Source organism: Protopterus annectens, chromosome 8.part0 (genome assembly GCF_019279795.1).
Source record: "Protopterus annectens isolate FY-2018-M chromosome 8.part0, PAN1.0, whole genome shotgun sequence".
Classification (NCBI taxonomy): Eukaryota; Metazoa; Chordata; order Ceratodontiformes; family Protopteridae; genus Protopterus; species Protopterus annectens.
This window is the reverse complement of record NC_056741.1, coordinates 203,683,650-203,707,820: the sequence shown is the minus strand read 5'-3', so window position 1 is coordinate 203,707,820 and position 24,171 is coordinate 203,683,650. Positions and strand designations below refer to the sequence as shown.

Genomic DNA, 24,171 nt, shown 5'->3' with positions numbered 1-24,171 from the left:
ATAAGTACACAGACCTCACTACTGTACACACTACAACAGAATGTCCAGGTTTTGTCCTCAAATATAAGGCCTACTATACATAACATGCCTAGTAGTCTGATATCTCACTGGCTTGTTATCAGGTATGATATCAGGAAATAATGAACTGTACATATGCACCTCTTACTGCATGCATATGGGCAAAGGGTGACAGACTTGGGGGACAGAGGCACAAAACACAGGTCCAATATTGACATATTGCTGTGATAAGCTGAGACATTTCCTGTTGTAACAGAGTTTGCTGTGACATATCTCTTCTGAGTGATTTGAAGTCAGTAACTCACATGGATGCCACCATGTACGGACTGCAATCATCAGAGTATGCTACTGCATATCTAAAGATAGGAAATGTGTGAGGAACACAACACATATAAAACTCCAAACTCTGAACAGTCTGCAGATAGCCCTACAGGTGAGAGTTTCCTCAACCACATAACACTGTCATGCCAGACTTGAAATCATGTAGAACAGTCATATCCACACAAACCCTGTTAAGCCAACATTACTTCAAATGTAGAACAGCAATACTTACATTCTGTCCCCATGTCTGGAACATCCCCCTCCTCTTTGTTGGCCTGTCTCCACAGTGTATGTTGTAAGAGGTTTTTCCAACTATCCTCTGTGATGCTGTTTGTCAAGCACCCGCATGACGTCCTGCTCACAGTGAAGGAAAAGGGCCAACATCCACATGAAGTGCTTAATTATAGGAGTGTATTTCCATACAATTGGCTATAGGAATGATACCACAGCTGTTCCACATGCATTTAGCAAGTGGGGGACTGCAATTCATGCACAGGCCATCAGATGATCATGAGCATTCCTTACAAACCTCAAGCTGCTGCCTATGCAAAACAGATGTACTTTTCCACATCCACCAGTGAGGGAAAGAGAGTGAGAGAGAGAGACAGAGAGAGAGACAGAAACAGTAAGAAAGGAAGGTTGTAAGATAGTAAGAGCCAAGTGGGTCTGTGTATGATCCATGGGTGGAGAGTAGTATCTGTATATTATAACAGTTGCCATACTGTCACATAGTAATTGCACATGGCTGTACACATTTATGGATGAGGATTGTCTACAACATCCTCAACAGTGTTTGAAAACTGTTGGCCTTGTAATGTGGACAATGGGACATATAGGTCCTCAATATAATGATGTAGCAAAACCCACATTGCAATGGAACTTGTCAGTACACACTCACCCCAACACCCACACTGGATACTGATGACACACACACAAACACATACTTACCAGTACTGAGTTTTAAACCCCTTCCTGACTACATATTGCTATTACAGTGTTATGCAGTTATTTTACATGCCACAGAGCTTACATGCTGGAAAACTGTCTAGAGGTATCCTTGAAGGTGAGTGACATCAGCAACAGTGCTAAAGAAGGGATAAGGGAAGTGTAGTTCATGTGAATGTCCATAAAAGCAGGTGTCAATGGACACACACACACACACACACACACACACACACACACACACACACACACACACACACTCTGTCAAGGAAACACACACGTCATCACATCTGGCAGGATCAAGATTAGAACCCCTACCTAACTAGTTTGCTACACTACAGTATTATGCAGTTGCCATAAACATCACAGAGCTTATATGGCTGATACATGACCAAAGGGTTATTTCAAGGTGAATGTCATCAGCAGGCATGCTAAAGTAGGCCAATGGGAGGTGTAGTGATTGTGAATGGCTTCAAAATCATTAATCTCCACACACACACACACACACACACACACACACACACACACACACACACACACACTTGCCAGTACTGAGATGCATAGGTTCATTGCTTTGCAGGTGTGTAGTAGGTGACTGGGCCTGATGGCTGTACAAACCTAGGCAAAGGGAATACCTTGGCATCAGGCCACATGACAATGGTCTCCAGTGTGGCTCAATGGTGTAGTCTCTGGAGTGGTCCCCACAGGCTGGTATTGTATTCACCATCCACACATCTGGATTACTATTGTGGGTGGCCAGTGATGTACACTGCTTCCCATATATGTGATCTATATTCTAAAACATTGACAGTGTCTGGGTTGTGCAAATGTCCCACACACATGTTCTTTGACATGTGGAAGTGTACTTGAGGTCTCTGGGGCATGCTGTGTGTACAGATTGTAATCTTTTGATGTAGCATTCCTGACCTCATTTGGGGAGACCTGACTATGGAACTGAGGTCATGCTTGCATCTACACTGACAGCATGATACAGGTTTTCAGTGGAGTTAGTGGCATCTGTCCATACAGAGCATGTGTATACAGCATGGTATCTCCTTTGTGGGTTACATTTGCAGACTCTACACTTGTTGCAGGCATCCAGTGTGGAACATAGCAAAATGACCACTGTAAGAATGTATTTACCTACTGTAGGGATGGAACCGGGTGCCATGCATACCCCTCAACTGTACAGATTTTTGCAGAATGTCCAGATTTTTGCCTCATATTTTTGGTCCATTTTACATAAAATTGTGGTTTTCTGGCAAATTAGTGGCTAATCATTAAGGACTGAAGTTAGAAAATAATGGCAGACATTTGAGTTTCAGACTTCATACCCTTCAGTAAATTCTTGCTAATGCAGAACTATTATTCCATCAACTTTCTAAATCTGATTAGAAATTAGAACTCCTACCTACCTAGTATGTTACACTATAGCATTACACAACACACCACAGAGCTTATCGGGCTAGACCTTATCCAAAGGGGTATTTCAAGGTGACTGACACCAGTAAGCTTGCTAAAGTAGGGCAATGGGAAGTGTAGTGACTGTGAATGGCCTCAAAATCATTAATCTCTATACACACACACAGACAGAGTTTCACAGTTGCCATGTCGAGGAATAGAACTTCTACCTAACTAGTATGTTACACTATAGCATTATGCAGTTATCACATGCGCCATGAAAATTATGGGGTTGATTATTGGCCAGAGGGTTATTTCAAGGTGACTGACATCAGCATCAGTGCTAACGTGGGCTATGAGAAGTGCAGTGTGTGTGAATGGGCCATAAACCATTCCTCTGGAAACACACACACAACACTCAGTCACACAAAACTTTACATTTGACAGAACTGGGTATACAAATGCTAGATGAATACTGATTTGTACTGTCATGTTACACAGCTATCACAAGCACCACAGACACTATAGGGCTGAGGGCTACCAAAAGCAAATGTCTACAGTAATTGACATTGGCACATCATGTGATATTGGCCAATTAGATGTGTGGTGGGTGGGACAGGCCTCATGATGGCAATATCTTTGTCACTGTCTGCCTCTCTCTTCCCCACATCTGTGTGTGTATGTTTGACCTATTATAGTGTGCTGGCCTTGGATATGTGTGAGTATTCCTATCCAGTGTGTTTGCAAAACATAAATGTTGTGCAATGTGGTATGTGTACACAGACATATGCGATTGACAGATATGTATAGTTCACTGTTGTTGTAAGACATGGGCTTCATTTCTCTAAGTGTAGGAGCATGCCCAGTATGACCTTCTATATTGAGTGTGAAAATCCATTCCAGGTAGGTTGTACTGCAGTGCAGGATATTGTGTTCTACACCTACAGCTAGCAACTTGTTTCTGCAGGATATCTGTAGATAGGATGACAATATGGAGTCACAATGGGAGAATGATAATGGGATACTGTAAATATTGCTGTCTGTCTTGCTTGTGTTACATGGTTGGTGTTAGCAGAGATATTCAGATATGTATTGTTTTACACTGTGATGTATTATGTCATCAAATACCAACAGATATACTTATTTGCTCACAGTTATTTCCTGGGAAATACAAGATGAATGAAGCTGTGTCCTGTATTGTGGTCTGCAACCTACATATTCTTGCACACTCATGCCATTCTGGAGGGGTAGCTGCAGACACTTTCTGATGGATCTGTGTAATTGTTCCAGCACCTTGGTACTGTGGTGGCTGAGAATTCCCTGCTTGTACATATATTGACATAATAGAATAGCCATATCCTGCTGTGGCCATACCTCTCAGCTGTACAGATTCACCCAGGTTACCCAGAGGTAGGACTCATATATCTGGTCAGTTCCACTTCACATTGTGGTTTACAAGCAGGTTTGTAGTCACCCATTACTGGGTTTGCAGGCAGGGGTAGTATGGGTACACATCAAAGTTTCAGACTTCACACACTCCATGGCGTCCCATGCTTCTACACCCCCCACTTTATTATTCTATCCTCTTCCTAACATTATGCGAGTGATATCTGCAAAGTATCCCTATAGTTGTCCCTTCATCCCAGCATTATTTAGGGGTTGGTCCGCAGTTCATGCAGTAGGACATGGTGGGCATGCTACTGAGATTTGCCAGCATAGCCTTGCATTTGTGTTCTGTGGACTGTGTTATATTAGTTAGTTGGGAACCCATGAGATAACATCCACTGGCAGTACGGGTAAGGCACAGACCTTTGACAGAGGACTGTAGGGCATTTGGTAGTGATGAAGGCCATCTGTAACAGGCCAGTGCATTCTGTCACTCCTACAGTCCCAGGCTGTGAGCCACTGCATTCCCCTGGGGTGACAGGGTAATTGTGCAAGGTGTTAATGGCAATAGTTCCTGTCCATATTAATCCATTGGTCTGGATGTTGGCAGGGTGCTGCTTACAGCTAGGGATACACCTGCATGGGAACCTCTTCAGCATGCTGCATTCTGTGGGTATTCCCATACAGAAGTGGGTGGGTCATACACATTCCCAACAACAGGGATATGACCTGTGATAAACCTGTGGATAATGGTGGGGTGGGCTGAGTGCATGTGTGATACAGAGGCTTCTTGTAGCTGACTCACAGATATACCTGGGACATTCCCCTTCTTCTGCCTTGTGCGGGTACATAGGCAGTCTCTCATTACTTCATAACTGTGCCTTTTGTGGTCTGCCAGTGATTGGCCAAAATACATCAGTATTCCATACTACACAGACAACTAATGTGCTGCTAACCTGTATGTACATTTCGAAAGGTGTGTGCATTTGACAGTTACATTTTATGTACTCTGTCTAGGGTACTTCCACCTGTATACTGTGTGTATGTTTGAGCCCACATTCATGGCATGCCCATCTTTCAGATGGTGACAAATATTGACATCTGAAGAATGAGTATGGATAACTGCTGAATTGGGTCTTGCTGGGATGGATTGCAGTTGGCACTGCAGTTGTCAGAACATGGCCCTGTCATTGACAGTACTACCCATAGGCCACTGGGACACAACCCTCCATGCCTACATGCTGACCACTTCCACACAATGTACAACACACAACAACCTAGCACACAGAGCCCTGCATATTGTACACATGCAACAATCTATCCTGTAAATTGTGCCAGTTCAGGTAATCTGTGCTCCACTGTTATTAACCCCACTCGTACATGTTACTGCATTTCTACATAGGATTGTGTGGGGGGGCACACTTGACAACTGTAAATATTTGCTATGACTGTACTGGTATTTCAGGTACTTTGTTGGCTTCCATTTTGTTTTGTATTCTGACCTATCATGCAGACTAAAGGCATATCAGCAGAGTACAGATCTTAGTCTTTATTGACCTACATTTTAGTTTCAGACTTCATACCCTGCAGAACTAACATACAACTGCCTGACCTGTTGTAGTTTGTCCGTGTAGGTTTGGAGGGGGGGCTGTTATCCATTGCCATTAATTGTAGTCCTTAGCACAGCCTTTTTTTATAGTCATCTACACCTGTCCTGCTGGCTGAGGCTGTTGTTGGATATGTGAGCCTTACTGACATGCATGTGTGTGCCTAAAGAAACACATTTGGGCCACAGCATGTACTGCAGTGGTATTTGTCACCCTGTCTAGTACTGCCTCCTTTGTTGACACCAGTATTTATTATGGATTCCATGCTGCCCATATAGGTGTCCACTATCTGCTACCATCCCATTTAGCCACCCGATTCCCTTGCATGTTCACATCCATACAATAGCTACAACTAGCAGAACATACTACTCCATTCAGCAATTGATAGGAAGAGTGAGTTACTTGTGGCTGTGCCAGTATTGAGGATGGTGCTGGAGGGCTGACTATGTCAGATGCACATAGTACACTCCCTATACATGGTAAAGCACAGGTAGTGTCATGTTTGGCATCCCTTTTACTGTATGTGTGAGGCAGAGAGAGGTGTCATTCCCTGGGTTCCTACCTTGTCAGAGTATGTGCTATGCATTGCCTCTTTGCCATAGCCTGGTCATACTGGGCATGCCTCCTTCTGCCTACATGGACAAGCTCAGGTTATTCCTCCTCCGAGTCACTCTGTGACTGTGCTGGCCTTGGCAATGGTGGGGGGGCTCTGTGGCTCTGCTCCATGCTGCTCCTGCTGCAGCTGTTTCTGCAGGATCATATTGTGTAGCATGGCACATACAATGAAAATCTGTGTACATGTAGCTGGAGAGTACTGCAAGGCTCCATCGGATATGTCCAGGCACGGGAACCGTGACTTGAGCATCCCAAACACATGCTCTATTATGTGCCTCATTATGGAGCTCTTGTTAGGGTGTGTGTGCATTTCTGATGGGTGTCATCAGCCACGCCTCCAGTGCATAACCAGCATCCCCCACTAAGTGTCCATATGGGATATCCCTACTGGCAAATCTCTGGTACAGCTGTGTCATATGCCAGATGTGGGAGTCATGATACCTTCCACAGCTGCCAGCACACACATTCATTATAATGCCCTGGGCATCGCACATGACCTGGCAGTTGATGGAGCGGAAGTCCTTGCAGTTTATGCAGACCCTACACCGCTCACCAGGTACTGCTTTAATGTGTATGTGCATGCAGTCTATAGCACCCACTACCTCAGGGTATTATGCTATTTGGTGGAAGAGACACATATTCCTGGTGAACTCCTCATGGGTTCTGTGGAAATATGTGTGCTCACTGGCATGTGCTGACATGGCATCCAGGAACTGGTGGAGTGCCCTGGATGCTAATGCCTCTGAGATCCCCATAATATCCCCAATTGGTCGTTCAAAGGTACCTGTGGCTAGTATTCTTAAGCCTACACATACCTTGGTATCCATTGGGATGGGTTACCCTCTGTTGGTTCTGTGTGTGAAGGCATTGCCGGCAAACTTCAACAATTTGCTGTAGGATGTCCCTGTCCACCCTATAGCGCTCCTCTATTTCATGCTCATGTAGCCCCTGGTAGGTTACCCTGGGTCTGTACACTCTTCTCCTTCTCTTCACTGTAGTTTGGTCATCAGCATTCTCATTTTCACCACCCTCAACCTCTTCCACATATTGATGTATGAGAGCGACAGCAGCCCCTATCATTTTGTTAGTTTTGTCAGATAAAATTTCCCCGTTTGTGTACACTAGTGTAGTAGGGTTTGTGGGAAAAACCAGAGTGAAAGGTGTTTGCATAGTTTGTAGTATTGATCTGGGCTGGAATGCTGCCTGTGTAATTGGCTGTTTCTGATACATTTCACCTGCCAGCTATGCTAGTTCTCCTTGATTGCCTTCCTACTGCTGTTTTCCCTTCCCATTGCCTTCCCGTTTAAGACCCAAGGTGCGCTGCCCATACCCAATGCTCAGATGTGGATAGAGCTGCTATTTCCTGTTTTTTTTTTTTGTTTAAAACCCAGTGCACAGAGTGCACACCCACTAAGGCAATGTAAACACTGCTAGTCAGCCTCAGACACACCCCCTTCCTTAGCTGTGCTTAGCTAAGGGCAAACATGGGCCACAGAGCTCCAATAAGCTTACAGCATGTATGACACTCCCCCTTATGAGGTCATCTACCTCTTAGGCTTGTACCATGGTGTTGCTGCACTTCACGGTTGGGTGCTAGATAACACTGAGGGGAAATCTGTGATTCAGTATCAGTCCCGTCATTTGCATAAAACTGACTGCTAATGCATGGTTACAAGACTGACACTCAGCCTTCCCCCTTAGCAACCACTATTCAATGATATTGTTGTCATCTGTATGACATTGACTATTATGGCAGAATGCTGATTTTGGTTTAAAAGTTTATTTCCAGCTTTTTTTTTTCAGGAGGATCCCGTTTGCACACTGCTGCCCTATGCTTAAACGTCCGAAATCGGCCAAAAAATAAATAAAAGTTATTTTTTATAATTTTGCAACTATTTACCATGCTAATGACCATTTATTTGGCCATTGGCATGCCTGCTACACTGAATACATGCTTTCTTTGGAGCTGTCATGCCTCAGTTTTATAATTTGCAGAACTGTATTTGGTTAGTAGCCGAATACATGTCTGCAGGTTACACTATTCCTGCACAGATGACTGTCTGCTTTCTGGATTGCTAATTCACTTAATTTGCTCATTTGCATGGTTTTCACCTGCAAATGGGGTAATTAGCATACAGGAGCTGTGCCTGTGCAGGAGTAGTGTTGGAGGACTCGTGCACATCCTGGGAGCTCATTCCTGGATCGCTCGTTGGCCATATTACGTGCAGCAGCTCTTGCACTATTCCTGCACACTGTGCAGACCTTGCTGAATCCTCAGGCAAGTTTGCAGAAGACTGAAAGCTGGGCACTATCTTAAATTCCCCTAGTGACGTGAGCATCTTCCAAGATGGTCTTACCCAAATTAATGACTGGTGCCAGGATCATGGCCTCAAACTGAATGCCAAGAAATACATCATTATCCCTATTTGGGGAAAATGGCTTCCCCACTAATTATCACATTAATAACAATGTATTAAGCATGCAAGCAGTCGTGAGGGACTAGGCACTCAGGTTGATAGCAACCTGACTTTTGACCACCATGTTGCCTCCGTTGTATGTAAAGCTTTCTACATGACTCACCTCATAGTAAGGGTATTTCATCCAGGAACAAGCAGATCATAACATTCCTGTACTCCTCCCTTACCAAACCCATTATCAAGTACAATGCCCCCTTTAACATGTACCTTGCCAAGCATATGCAGCAGTTGGAGAGACCACAGAGGTTCCTGACCAAGAAAAGACAAGGTCTCAAACACCTATCATATACAGACAGGCTAAATGCCCTGTTCCCTCTACTCAGTCTCATACAGACTGCTCAGAGGTGACCTGAGTCTGGCATACAAGGCCATCTCAGACCCAGCCTTGATGGACTTGGTGCATATCCATAAGTCAAAATCCACTTAGGCAACCTACATGCATGGCCTCAACCTGATCTGTGACATTAACAGAACTTGTTGGTGGGATAGATTTGTGCTCCAGAGAATCCCCCATCTGTGGAATAGACTCCCTCTCCATGTTAAGTAGAGTACCTCTCTAGCCCTCTTTAAGAGGAACCTGGATGACTGGATGGGAAACAGAAAATACACCCTTGGAATCCCACCTGTGTCCCTACTGGACAGGGGAAGCAGGTTCTGACTTTGTGAGAACATGGGCAAAATTCTTGGTTAGGCTTATAAGGACCACAGGGCCAATAGTCTAGTATCATCCTATGAACATATGAACCTATGAGTGGCTCTAGGGCTCCTTGGGACTAAGAGTATATAATATCAACCATTAATATAGGCTTGACATATTTGTCAGCAAAATCCATTACCTCTAGCATCCAAAGGCACATCAAAAGCTGAACTGTGTGTCTACATTGTCTATAGGTGTGCATACAATGCATGTGAGTTTATGTGAATGTGTCCTGTGATGGACTGATGTACAGTTCAGGACTGGATTATTGTGGCTACTGAATGTTTGGAAATACTCCAAATTCCCTATCCTTGATTAGGATAAGCTAGGAATTAGAAAATTGGCGAATTAGTTAAATAATTAAAATAAATAAAATACATAACTCAGAATATTCTTTGATTATCCAGTAAAGTTTCATATGATAAAGATCCTCTAAATTATTATTGTCTGTCAAAAATTTCTGTTTGCCAGATAAAAATGTTAATTTTTGAACTTCTTTGAATGTAAGTCTAATGGACTACATACTATGAATTGTTATGTTGTAGCTAGGGAGACACAAAATACTAAATATTTTGGTGCATACATCTAGATACTCAAAACCAACCATAGCTGAATTTCTGAATATTATGGAGCTATGGAAGAGTTGGGGTTAGGATCCTTGTTAAGAGGAGGAAGCAAATTGCATAACAGTAGGTGGGGTGTGTGGAAGCAGTGCTTTTAGACATGCAGAGTGGGGTTTTGGAGGAGGACTGAGGTTTGAAAGAGGAAGTGGGGAGTTGAGCAGTCTGTGTAGTTTTGGAGCATATATATATATATATATATATATATATATATATATATATATATATATATATATATTGTATATAGTGCATAAAAATGTGATTGTGGTTTATTTTCTTTTTTATTGATGTATGTATACCTGTGTGTCTTTTTGTTTTGATTTAATAAAGATGTTTAGAAAAAGGTCAAGGCTTTGTAGTTAAAATTCGGTTCAGAAGTCCAAATTAATGCCTATGACACACAAAAAATCAACTCATTATCTGCAAAAATAAATGTTTTCAGGATAGCACACCTTTGACTAAAACAAAATTAATGTGGATCTTTGAGAATTATGCAACAGAATTAATGCAATGATATGTCCTTCATTTAGCTAACTGTTTATCTCTTCGAGCCATAGGCTCATTTACAGAAGAAGGACTCAGAGAAAGTTAATTTCTGCAATTTGACAGAAAGAGATCTGAGGGAAACACAATATGTTTCTCCATCTGGTGAGATTATTGTGAAATGGGCTCAAGGAAGATGAAGATCTGTAAGTGGCTCTCTGAATAGGCCTGAACAGATCATTTTCAGGCCTTTGAATAAAGTGTTTCAAAGGAAACGTCTATGGGCAGCAAACAAAGAGAAGCCTTTTTTACTATGTGCCTGCCAGGTTAAACTGTTTCAAGGCTTTCCCGTAAATACACAGAGCAAAGAGAGCTTTTGCCTCAATTTGTACTATATGATATAAAAAACTGTGTTTCATCATGATTGCTTTACCCTACTACCCTGCGTATAAATTGGAAAGATAGAATTAAATCCACTATAGATTCTGACTCTGCCATGTAGTTTCTTCAGGGATCTGACTTTGATTCTTAGGAAAGCAGGGGCAGCTATAATGACTGGACGTTCTTAGATGAACTACAGAAATACCTCTCAACCTGGAAATATCACAAATCTGGACAAGGCCCATGAAAAACAGGTACAAATCTTTACACTCGTTAGCATACAATTTGCATACATAATTATGTAACCCCACCCACTCCAATGGAATTGAGGGATACCAACTTTAAAATGCAAACTGAAGAACAGATGACCAAAATATGACCCCAGCCCAGAGTCCCCCTGCAGCCATTCCAATGTCCCATTACTTGGCTATTTCGCTCCATTTACCATAAACACTAATGTGCATACTGGTTTACTTCTACAATGATTATTTAGATTTTATTTTACATTTTATAGCACAAACACTAATAGACATCTGCTAAACAAAGCAATACAGTCTCACAATGAAAATAGACTTAGTATTAAAACTTCTCTGCGGTTTGCCCTTGAATCTCACATTCATTGGAACAGCAGTGAAACCCACATCCAAAGAAAATGCATCTGGCCAGTGGTGGATAAAGATTACCTTTGGGCTGTTTTCAAATCATATGGGATATGACCCTTCAGCCGAGGGAATCTAGCCGCGACCCAAATAATATCCACAGAGCCGAAAGCCTCCATCACAAAGGATTTTTCCCGTCCCGCCTTGGCAGTAAAAAAAAAAAAAAAAACAGTACTAGGAAACTTGACTGCGGCTTGGGTACGCGCCCTAATATTATTGGTCAGTGCCATCATCTCACGTGACACTTGCGGTACATACCGGAAGCCAAGATGATAGCTTAGCTAATAGAGAATAAGTTCCTCTCACCAGACGCTCCCTCCAGAAACTCCCTCCCTACCTCAAAAACCTAAGGAATACCTCTTGCAATTACCTCTGACATTTCCCTGGAGCTACCGGCTAAAATTGGGCTAAAGAACTACTGTGAAGACTGCCCTAAAGTAAATGTTGTGAATTTCCTCTCACCAGAAGCTCCCTCCCTACCTCAAAAACCTAAGGAATACCTCCTGCAATTACCTCTGACATTTCCCTGGAGCTACCAGCTAAAATTGGGCTAAACAACTACTGTGAAGACTGCCCTAAAATAAATATTGTGAATGTATGTAGCCTTAAAACAACTACTGTCTTTGTAACTACCTACTTAATAACTCTTATATTTTTCTTTAACTTCCCTTGTAAGCGATTCCAGCAGCCTACCGCGGACCAAATGAAAATGCCCCCCCCCCCCCCCGGACAACTGTGTCCTAGATATTTCTCTCAGTGAAGGTTAGGAGTCCCGCACCCCTTTCCTGCCTGCTTTCTTCTCTTTCACCACTAGGTGGCAGCGCCTACCAACCATAAGACGGTACAACTTTTATCTTACTTGGTTCCTCTACTATGAAGCTGTCCAAATAGCTTAAGAGCCAGTATTATCACTGTTAACAACCTAGTAATTTACCCCCTGTACAACATTCCATAACTAAACTGAACTCATTATTTTCTTTCCTGAAAGTTATCTCTCCTTACCTAATTTTACATCTACTATACCTGCTTACCTTTCTATCTCATTTGCAGTGGCTGATACTTTTTCTGCTGCTGGTTTTCTTTTTGTTCTTAGCTTCCAATTATCTTCCCTGCTCACTAATCTATTCCGCACCTCACTATCCCTCCGACCTCCTCTGTTTTTATCCCCTCCCCCTCTATCACCTGCCCACCCTAAGTCTACTTCTAGAGGTCATGCTCTGTGGCGTCACTTTTTAAAAAAGGAAAGGAAGCCCCTGAGCTGGTCCCCACGGTAGTGCTGCTCGTTTTGCCTCCTGGTAAGTTTGGAACATTATGGTTATCATGTTTTAATTAAGGCTCATCATATCATGTAAGCTTGTTTGAATTACTTAAATACTTTTATTACAGTGCCTTCGACATTGTTTATAGCTATCTACAGTTTTGTGTGTCCATAATAGCATTAGCCACTAAACTGTTTGCAATACTTTCTTGCGATCACATTTCGCTTACAGAAAGGTGACTTTTGGTTCCTTTCCATAACCTTTTTCCCCCAATTACTAGCATAATGCTAGCGTTATCTTGTACGCCATCTAAAAGGCAGCGCAATGACATAGGACTGAACAAATTCTAATTGAACGCTTTTGCTGTGTTTGCTCTCCCAAACAGTCTATATTTCCCTACACGTGGACCTCATTTTACAGTGTTTTTGTAGTCCTACAGAGTAAGGAACATTTCCAATGCCTGATGTTTGTCTACTTTCCTAAGGCATTGTGAATTAGGCTTGCTTACTCTGTCTATCCCCCTTATTGCATTTAATCACTGTGTGATTCCATTCATGACTTCTTCATTTAGCGCTGTAAGCTATCCATGCTAAAAAAGCTAAGAACGCCACCAAAGTGGGTCATAACATGCGTGCAAGTCCTCACACACATTGAGTGCAGTAGTACTCGCTCGCAACTCATCCCTCTGGCCAGTATTCAAAACAACTTACCTAAAACTGATTTTTAGTGCTCGTCCACCTTATATGGTACTCTCAGGTATTGCATATGGCTCTGTTTGGGTTTATCTACACTTTTAATGCTTAGTCAGCCTTAGCCATAGCTTAGGCATGACACAGTCTCCCTCAGAATCCTTATTTTATGGTACACTTAGGTAGCGCATATGGTTCTGCTTGGTTATATATACAGTCTTAATGCTTAGATAGCCTTGGCATATTACAATATTCTAGCTTGTTCTCTGTTATGCTATGATTTATTTTTTTGGTGCTGTGCATTGCCTCTTAATTACTTTTCTAAGCGCTTTATCTGCCTGAAACTGCTTAATCAAGTGCTCTATCTACCTGACAAATGGAGAAGGCATAATCATGTACAGATACCATTTTGATATTTCTAGGTCATGTTAAAGACTTTTTAGATAAGTCTAGGTAGTGCTTAAGACTGTGTTTGGATATTTCTATGCTATTATTGATGCCTAGACATCCTTGGCAGAATATAATGTGCTAGTTTTCTCTGTAAAGTCAACTCTATTTATAAGGTGCTCTGTATTATCATTTAAATAACCTTGTTAAGTGAATTATATGCCTGTATTTGCTTTATTATTGCTATAACTGACTTAATATTCCTCTGATTGTTGGTTCGCCACTTCTGTTAATTCCCCTATCCTTTTTACCTGATTGGAGTACTGTTGTAGTGCTGTTTTTTGTAGAGTGACTGTATTATTAACCTTGTATCATTTCATTATTTAATCTGCAATATCCAATTACTGTACCTCTGCTGCCTTTTACTACTATTCTCCTACACTGCTCTCCCTTTATATTCCCTCCTTCTATGTCTATTCCTTGAGCTCTCTATCTTCCTACTATACTACTTCTACATCTATCCCTTAAGCTCTGTATTATCTATTACTCTACTAGCATACTTCTCTTCCTCTTCTGAATATCCCCCTTGTACTCCTTCCTCTATTTACCTGCAACTATAACCTTTTATAGAACCTAACCTATATTGTATCTCTCTCATTTTACAGTTCCTCTCACCAGAAGCTCCCTCCCTACCTCAAAAACCTAAGGAATACCTCCTGCAATTACCTCTGACATTTCCCTGGAGCTGCCGGATAAAATTGGGCTAAAGAACTACTGTGAAGACTGCCCTAAAGTAAATATTGTGAATGTAGGTAGCCTTAAACCAACTACTGTCTTTGTAACTACCTACTTAATAACTCTTATATTTTTCTTTAACTTCCCTTGTAAGCGATTCAGCAGCCTACCGCGGACCAAATGAAAATACTCCTCCCCCGGACAACTGTGTCCTAGATATTTCTCTCAGTGAAGGTTAGGAGTCCCGCACCCCTTTCCTGCCTGCTTTCTTCTCTTTCACCACTAGGTGGCAGCGCCTACCAACCATAAGACGGTACAACTTTTATCTTGCTTGGCTCCTCTACTATGAAGCTGTCTAAATAGCTTAAGAGCCAGTATTATCACTGTTAACAACCTAGTAATTTACCCCCTGTACAACATTCCATAACTAAATTGAACTCATTATTTTCTTTCCTGAAAGTTATCTCTCCTTACCTAATTTTACATCTACTATACCTGCTTACCTTTCTATCTCATTTGCAGTGGCTGATACTTTTTCTGCTGCTGGTTTTCTTTTTGTTCTTCCCCGCTCTGTTCACCCTGCGGGCTCACTCCGCTCCCCTACACTACCCCCAACCCCCCCCACAATCTCTACACTTATACCCGCATAGCCACTCCTACTTCCTCCCCAACTACTAAACTCCACCCCTTCCTCTTCCTATCCCCTCCCCTTCACAACTTCCATTCACCACAAATCCCACTCCGTCCTTAGTCTTACTCATTCACCACATATCTCACTTCTTCCTTAGTGTTAACTATATAATTCTCAAAAAAACCTAAATGTGTCTTCAAAATATATATTCTTCTCAATTCAACTATTTTATTTATTTATTTATTTATTTGCAGTTGGTTTACCAGGATAGTCCATTGGGCCAAAAAGAACCCATTTTCAATGGAGTCCTGGGGAGAAAAGCTCCAAAACAAAGATTACAAAAAGATTACATTAGTTTACAATTTCAATTATTTGTAGATTAGAGACAAATCTTTAAACAATGGTAACAAAAAGATTACAGCAGTTTAAAATTTCAGTCATTTTTGGGTTACAGAAAAACAAAACAAAGGTTAAGCAGTTACAGTGATAAGTTATAGGTTTTATTTTGTAGGAAAACTAAGATATGTGCAGATGAAATAAAGATTCTTAGGACGAACTACTTCCCTTATTGAACATAACCTGCATCTACTACCTTACCCAGCCTAACCCCTTAACTCACATCCCACTCTTTCACACAACCTGCTCTCTCAACACACCTCACTCCTACACACTCATATCAATATCTCCTGCACTTTATCCCATCAACCACAATCTATGCTTTCATTACAAACTTATCTCTCCTTATAAAACCTCAACACCTGCTCTACCCTCCATATCCCCCACAACTCTTTCTACACACATTACTTATGAAAAAAAAAACACCTCTACTGCATAATCCAACTTCTAACATCCATACTTTTATCTGGAGATATACACCCTAACCCAGGCCCAACCACTTCCCCCTCTACATCTAAATCCATCCTACAAGCATCCATCGATGCACAAAGCTTAGCTAACAAAATTCCAAACCTAAAAGTCTGGCTACACCACAACAAACCAGACATCTTAGCCATATCTGAAACCTGGTTAAAACCTCATATAAAAGATGTAGAGATAGTACCACCTAATTACTCCATTATCAGAGCAGACAGAGCCCAAAAAAAGGTGGTGGAGTAGCTCTACTCTACTCATCCTCTCTATGCATTACTCCCTACAATAAAGCCATTCCCGAATTTACCAACGCAGAATTAATACTAGCTCAACTTTAATTAAATAAACACAAAAATATATGCATGGCCTCCCTTTACATTCCCCCTGGTGACAATATCTCTGTACTTGAAGATATCCTCTCCTGGTATCTCTAATGAAACCATTATCATGGGAGACAACAACATTAATTGGTCCTCCATTCAGTCCCCTATCCCATCCCTTAACATCAACCTGTATAACTACTCTCAACTCATCAACTCCACTACTAGGCCCTCTAAAGCATTCACTAGCGGCAGTATTCTAGACTGGATCTTAGTCTCTTACCCCCACTACTACCCTGATAGTGGAACTCTTCCTGACTCCCTTAGCGACCACCTTCCCATCTTTGCTAGGCATCTTCCTTCTCCCTTACAAATTACCCATAATTATATCAGTACCAGATATCAAAAAAACTTCAACCAGAAGCCTTCTCTGACTCCCTAAAATCACTTAACTGGTACCCCCTATAAACTCTACCCCTGGAAAATGTTATCGCACACTTTAATTCTACTTTCCTAAATCTTTTAGATACTCATGCTCCCTTAAACACCAGAAGAATAAAAAACAAAACTATCCCCTGGCTAACAAAAAGCACACTAACTACCATGCGACTTAGAGACAAAGCCTGGGCACACTACCAAAAGTACAAATCTCCCACTAACCTCAATGAGTACAAAACTCTTCGTAACTCGGTTAAAAAGCTTATCAAAGCAGACCGTCAAAACTACTTCTCCTCACTTCAAAGTAAACATAAAACTGACCCACAAAAGTTCTGGAAAGGTATAACCTCCCTCTTAAAACCTGGCATAACTGAAAACCCAATTCCTAGCCCAAATGTATAAGACAATGATCTTGCCACCCAATTTATCTCTTTTTTCATTAACTCTATTTCCAAACTAACCTCTTCCTTCTCTAACAACTATTCACCTCCTACTTCCACTTGTCCTCTCCCAACACCCCCTCCATCTCCACTCTATCATTCTACAACCTCTCAACCTACAACCTCTTAACCCCCTACATTCTCATTGAAACCAATCACAACTTCTACCATAAAAAAACTCCTGCAGAGGATAAAACCATGCACCAATGCCCCCAATAACATTCCCTCATATTTCCTCAGCATAGCTGCTGAAGTCATTGTCCTCCCAATCAGTATCCTAATCAACCACTCTATCCAAGAAGGTCTTGTTCCACAACTCTGGAAAAAGGCATTCATCATTCCCCTTCACAAAGGAGGTAACAATACTAACATTACCATCTTCCGGCCCATTGCCATCCTCTCTCCAATTTCAAAAATTCTAGAGAAATGTATCCATCTTCAACTCCATTCCCATCTATTAGACAACAACCTATTAACTCCTACCCAACACAGATTCTGACCCAGTCATAGCACTATGACGGCCCTCCTAGCCTTCCTTGAAACTGTGAATAAAGCTAGAGATTCTGGTTTCACTGTATCTACTATCCTACTCGATCTCTCTAAGGCCTTTGACACTATCTCCCATAACCTACTACTTACTAAACCTTCTACGCTAAACCTATCACCTTCAACTCTCAACTGGTTTACCAGCTATCTCTCCAACAAGCAACAAGCCGTCAAGTGGAAAAAAGCCACCTCCTCCTTCCTTAACACCCCCACAGGTGTCCCACAAGGTTCCATATTAAGCCCCCTCCTCTTCAATATATTCATTAATGATTATTACTGATCTATCCCTTATGCTAACATCATCCAATATGCAGATGATTCTACAATCATCTGTGCTACCTCATCCATCCCAACTCTCCTAAAGCTGACTCAAGATGCCTTCTCCACCACAGAACGGTGGATGAAAGAAAACCATCTTGCACTTAATATAGCTAAATCAAAACTAATGATATTTACCCCCTCTAAAACCAACACATTTGATAGACAACTATTCTCCATCACCAGTCAAAATAATACACCTCTTGAACTGGTATTTGAAACCAAACTACTAGTAGTTCAAATCAATGACAAGCTTAAATTTGATTCCCATCTACTACTAAACATAAAAAAACACCAAAAACTTGGCCTGCTCTACCAACACAATCAATACCTCACCTCATCTACCAAGCTCACTCTCTATACCACATTTCTCTTACCCTCCCTTCTCTATGGTGCCCCTCTTTTAACAAACCTACAATCATCTCTCAAAACAAAACTATCCTCTTGTTATAATAAAATAGCCAGATTCACCACTAGCAACAAATCTTCAACCCATCACTGTGCACCTCTCCTCAAACTAAATTGGCTTGAACTTCCCAACTACCTCTCCTATACTCAGCTCACCTATGCACACAAACTCATTTTCCAGCCAACCCTCTGTCCCTCCCTGTCCACTACCTTTAAAATACACCACACACAAAGACTTCTCAGATCTACTAATCAAAACCTAATAGAAGTCTACAGACCCCTTCACCCCCCAGGACAAAACCTCCTGTCCTTTTCCCTAGCACGCCTATGGAACTCCCTCCCTCCATTCGTACCATCACTAGCCTTCCTACCTTTAAAAAAATCACTCCACTCCCACCTAACATCCACATGGGAATGCTCCTGCTCCCAGCCCACATAATCATTCTCCACTTCCTACAGTCTTCCATCTCATAAATTCATTATTGAAGCTAGTAATCAATTTCTTAATTGTAACTAGCAAACTGAAAGCCTTCTGCATCTATCTACTCACTTCCTAATCCTACTTGAACAATGTTCTGCTAAAAAAAAAAAAATGTATTTTTGATTGTAACCTCAGTATTTTGTTCTGTCTTGTAATCAGAAATTGTTTGAAATGTAAATAATCTCTGTAATCTTTGTGAAATCTGTGTTGGAGCTCTTCTCCCCAGGACTCCATTGAAAAATGGTTCTTTTGGCCCAATGGACTATCTTGGTTAACCAACTGCAAATAAATAAAATAAATAATAAAAAAATTGATATATAACTCCTTGATGAGCTTAGCATTAACTAGTATAAGTACTAAGATTCATATTCCCATTCTGTGTTACAACTTCACATCTTTGTAGAGGTAATTAAATCCTTGATAAAGATGGATTAGTCCTCAGAATGAATAAACACACTACATTGGATCTTGTGTTCTGCTCCCAGTAATATCAGTCCACAGGTACACTAGAAGCTACTTTACCACATGCCTGCCTTCTTGATGTTCAGGGACAACAGTCTAACTGTGATGGGATACAAATATATTTAGACAAGGAGTCAGACTTCAACTTTGAACTGTCTGATACACTGTTCAGGAAGAATTTACTGTATGGACCCTCCAAAAAAGTAAATAACATTCTACTTTTCTGTGGTGCACACCATTCCTTTATTGGGTGGCAATGGGAATTGTTGCATCTTATGCTGATTTCTTTATTGTAAAGTTCAGACTTGTATCATCTTTAGTAATACTCATTATTTTGTTGTACTTTGTGTTGTTATTTTATGGTATGATCTGAACTGCTGAGCTGCTGTCCCTTTCTATAACATCTATTTTGATTTCCGTATGCTTTCCACCTCTGTTCTGTTTCCCTACCTCTGCTAACACTCCTGCTTCTGACTCTGCCCTACTGCCAGTTTCTTTTCTATCCCATTACCTAGTCACATACTCTGTCTTGCAACTCTCTATTTACTCCATTTTTTTTCTCTCCTCAAAGTCTTAAGTCTTAATTTCCCACTGCCTGCCAAGAACACTAATTGCATTAAACATTTAGCATTTTATTGGTTCTCCTAAGCGTTGCAGTTATTTTAGGAACTTTGCCAGTGTATCACCCCAAGAAGAGCACTAGTGAATATAAACTACAAGTATGTCATGTAATTTAAGACATGTTACTCCTATTTAGTAAGGACAGTATATTTTCTACATTTGGTTTGGACTACACACCAGGAAGTATTTACATCGGATTTAGTTACAATCCAGGGTTAATAATAGCACTATCTTGCAAATTGGCAGGCACGCAGTATGAGGAAGTCCCCCCATTCCAGATGATCTTACAGATAGATAAACACACAGCAAAATAAAAGCACGGTGGTGCTATAATGGTAGATAGATAAACACACAGCAAAATAAAAGCACGGTGGTGCTATAATGGCAGATAGATAAACACACAGCAAAATAAAAGCTTGGTGGTGCTACAATGGCAGATAGATAAACACACAGCAAAATAAACAAACACAGTGTTACAAAGGTAGATAAACATACACACACACTCTCCAGCTCAGATAAACAACTTACATGCCGGGGCCCAGCAAAGATTGTGGCAGATAAACAACTTGTATGCCGGGGTCCACTTGCATCAACACTGCAACCTAAATACACATTTTTTCTTCTTACCTGTTATGCTGCCCGTCATTCTGCAGCAACTGCTGTGAACAACACCAGACATAATCAGAATAATCAGCAACCTAAATATTAACTAAATAAATTAAATATGTGTAGCACGTAGCACGATAAGCAACCTAAATATTAACTAAATTAACATATAGCAGCACGTAACACGATAATGATTGCAACAACTGCCGTGAACATGAACAACACCACAAACTAGCAAGCTGAACAATCAACAACCTTAAATACATGTAGCACGTAGCACGATAATGCATTGCAGACAGATAAGCAAGGTGAATAATTAGAGCCGAGCCGACATGGTCGAACACACCAGATAATTGAGTTATATTGCTATACACTGTACACATTTTTTTCCTCTGGCTCTTACCTGTTATGCTGCCCATGCCCGTCATTTATATTTTCCCTCAGTGCAACAGACAGTAGCTGATGTCATCACATACACCCCTATAGGCTGGTGATGAGTGGTGACATCAGCCAAAAATTAAAAAAAAAAAAAAAAAAAGAGAGACACACATTCAGAAATTAAGGAGGCCACTCGGGAATTTGTGGCACCTCAATATTTTCCCTCAGAACTGGTAAATACCAAGGAATTTGGTATGGTTGAGAGGTATGACTACAGTCCTGACAAGTTTGCTTCTGCACCATTCAAAGAGAAAGAAGGACATCTGACCAGATCTACCACTGCACATTTGATAGGTAATTGATTCCTCTATATATCTCTTACTTTCTAGTTAATTCATAGGCCAGGAGTCTTAAAGATGATGGTGTGGATACCTCATTCATTTGGTCATGATTTTATCACAAATATTTAAGAATTGACGTACATGTAAATTCTATAACTATGTTTGACCTAAACCTGCAGCCAATATGGACAAGTTTTTGTAGGGGTGCATGCCTGGAAGAGGCTGGGCCTTTCTCTGTTAGGGAGAATAGTTGCTTTTTGATGTTTGCATTACCTCTGCTATTCCATATTTTTGTCATATCCCTGTTCCTCCCTCTCACACTTTGATAAAAAAAATATCTGTATTCTTAGTCAATTTGTGTGTGTGTGTGTGTGTGTGTGTGTGTGTGTGTGTGTGTGTGTGTGTGTGTGTGTGTGTGTGTGTGTGTGTGTGTGTGTGTGCATGCATACGCGCATGCGTGTGGGGTGTGCAAACTGCGGGCAGATTACTTGCATGTCATAGCAGTTCGTATTGGCTCAGTAGGGTTAGGAATTCCTGTCTGAGGCAAGTTTGCTCAGGTGTTTACTAAATCATTTGGTAGCTTTTCTTCTAAAACTTCCACTGTAGGCAAGATTAGAAAGCATGACCTTTAATGGGTAGAACCCATGGGGAGCAAGTTACTATTTTATGTCTCTCCTTAAGAATCTGAAATCTTGTCACACTGTACACCACAAGTACTTGGCTTTATGAGTGCTATATAAATGGATCTCCTTTGAGAACAATTCAGGTTTGGTGCTGTCATTCTGATAAATCTCTAGCTTTCTGTTGATTGGCAAGCTCTCTGTGATGTTGATTGGGAAGAGTGTAGAGTTATGCTGTTGTTAGATTTGGCTATGGAGTGCCAGGGACACAGAGACTTGGCAGACTATAAATCCTTGCAGGAAAGGTGGGTTCTCTCCAAACTGGCCTTTTGTGTTTATCTGTGAGTTCAATAAATGCTTGAATGATCCCCATTATATAGCCGGGTTTAGAAACTACACTTTCCAGTAGACATAGTCATATCTGGATTGGTAGAGTTAATTGAGTTTCCAGGCTATATTAAATATTAAGTAAGACAGAGAAGAATGCCACTGTAACTGTGCACCAGGACAATGCCTAACTATTACGGGATAGCAACTCAGAGTACAGGTGACTGTGTAGATATTTACAAAAATTCAGGAAATGTCCATGTATACTAGAAAAAGTAATCATGTTTTTTCATTATAGGCATTAGGCCTCAGATGTCAGTGTTAAGAAGGGGTTTTTGGCCAGTTTAATTTGTTATAGTTGTTGGGTGACTAACCCATTACCATTACATAAGTTTGGGGGCTACATATCAATATTGGACCCATGGGGGAGATTGGCTGCAATGCTGCCTGGGTTGTTAGGCTCTATCATCCCATGTTCCAAAGATTTTTTTCATGACATGTGACATATGTTTGCTGGGGTTGTACCACAGTTATGAATAGCACAATTGGCAGTTTTGACTACACCATATATTGCCGTATACTAGAAGAAATTCAAGATTTGCATTTTCTACATGTGTAGTTAGTTAATTTGTAAGGGAAAGGATGTATTGTATTAAGATAATTTCAGTGGGTTTGCTGGATATGGTAACTTGGATGGTTGCTGGCTTGTATAGGTCCACAGAACAATATTGAGCCAACTTTAGCCAATAGGATTAATTCACAGATATGGTGGTATCCAGCCTATGGGTGCTGTGTTGTAGCATTCACATGCTCTTTTAAGATGAGATTCTGTGTGTTTCTTTAGATGAGTACTGTGTAGTTACTGATGGCTCTATTTCTAAATGCTCATTGTGTTTTCATTGTTTTACTAGGTATTCTACCTAGTGTTAAGGACCTCATGCTCATTTTATGCTCAGTTATTTGTTGCTCTGTTTGTCATTGCAATTAATGTGTTGTTGATATAAAAGGAGGAAAGAAACGGTATCAAGAAAAGTATCACAAACAGCAACTAGATTTACCATCTGTTTATTGCCTTAATCATCAGGCCTTAAGACAGAGCTGCAAAACAGTAAATAGAATCGTCAAATCACAGAATGTACAATTTGAGTAAGCACAATAACACTAAAGTATTTAGACTGAGTTTATTATATGTATCACATAAGTTTGCAGTTTATTGCATTGAATTCAGTTATACTTCTACATGCCTTAATTTTGTAATTTAATAATTATTATTTTCTCTGATTACATTCACAGATTTTACAAATATTGTTATACAGAATACTGTTTCGCCTTCGGGTTATATAGTGAATATAAACATTCATGCTATCAGTCAGAACGATGGATTTGTGAAAAGGCAAGCACACAAATACAGATTTAATGGATTCTGGCAGCCATGAAGAAGGCATTTGTTTTTGGGTTTTTTTTTTGTTTTTTTGAATGATAAAATACAAATAGGATTTCTAAAATTTTAGAACAAAAAACACTGTAAACATATTTGACAATCACACAAAATGTAAGTGGAAAGTTACAGCTGTATTAAAGTCTTTGTACTGGTGCAATGATTTCATGCATATCAAATTTTGCCAAACACAATATGTCATTAGTGATTACTGTTTATGAACATATACAGAAATAAAAATCTATTGAA

At 40.7% G+C, this 24,171-nt stretch overlaps 1 protein-coding gene across 2 annotated transcripts in view; it reads left to right on the top strand.

Annotated features, from left to right (window-relative positions):
* The window catches only part of LOC122808700 (CD209 antigen-like protein E), a 1,430,102-nt gene that overhangs the window by 664,860 nt on the left and 741,071 nt on the right, over window positions 1-24,171 (top strand). The window contains exon 4 of one of the 2 annotated variants that reach the window (XM_044079687.1): window positions 23,778-23,922. The exons of the other annotated variant lie outside the window; for it this stretch is intronic. Coding sequence (XP_043935622.1) covers window positions 23,778-23,901 — 124 coding nt within the window. The 3' untranslated portion in view covers window positions 23,902-23,922. Of the gene's footprint in view, window positions 1-23,777; window positions 23,923-24,171 lie in introns of those variants that run through there. 2 annotated transcript variants of the gene reach the window in all.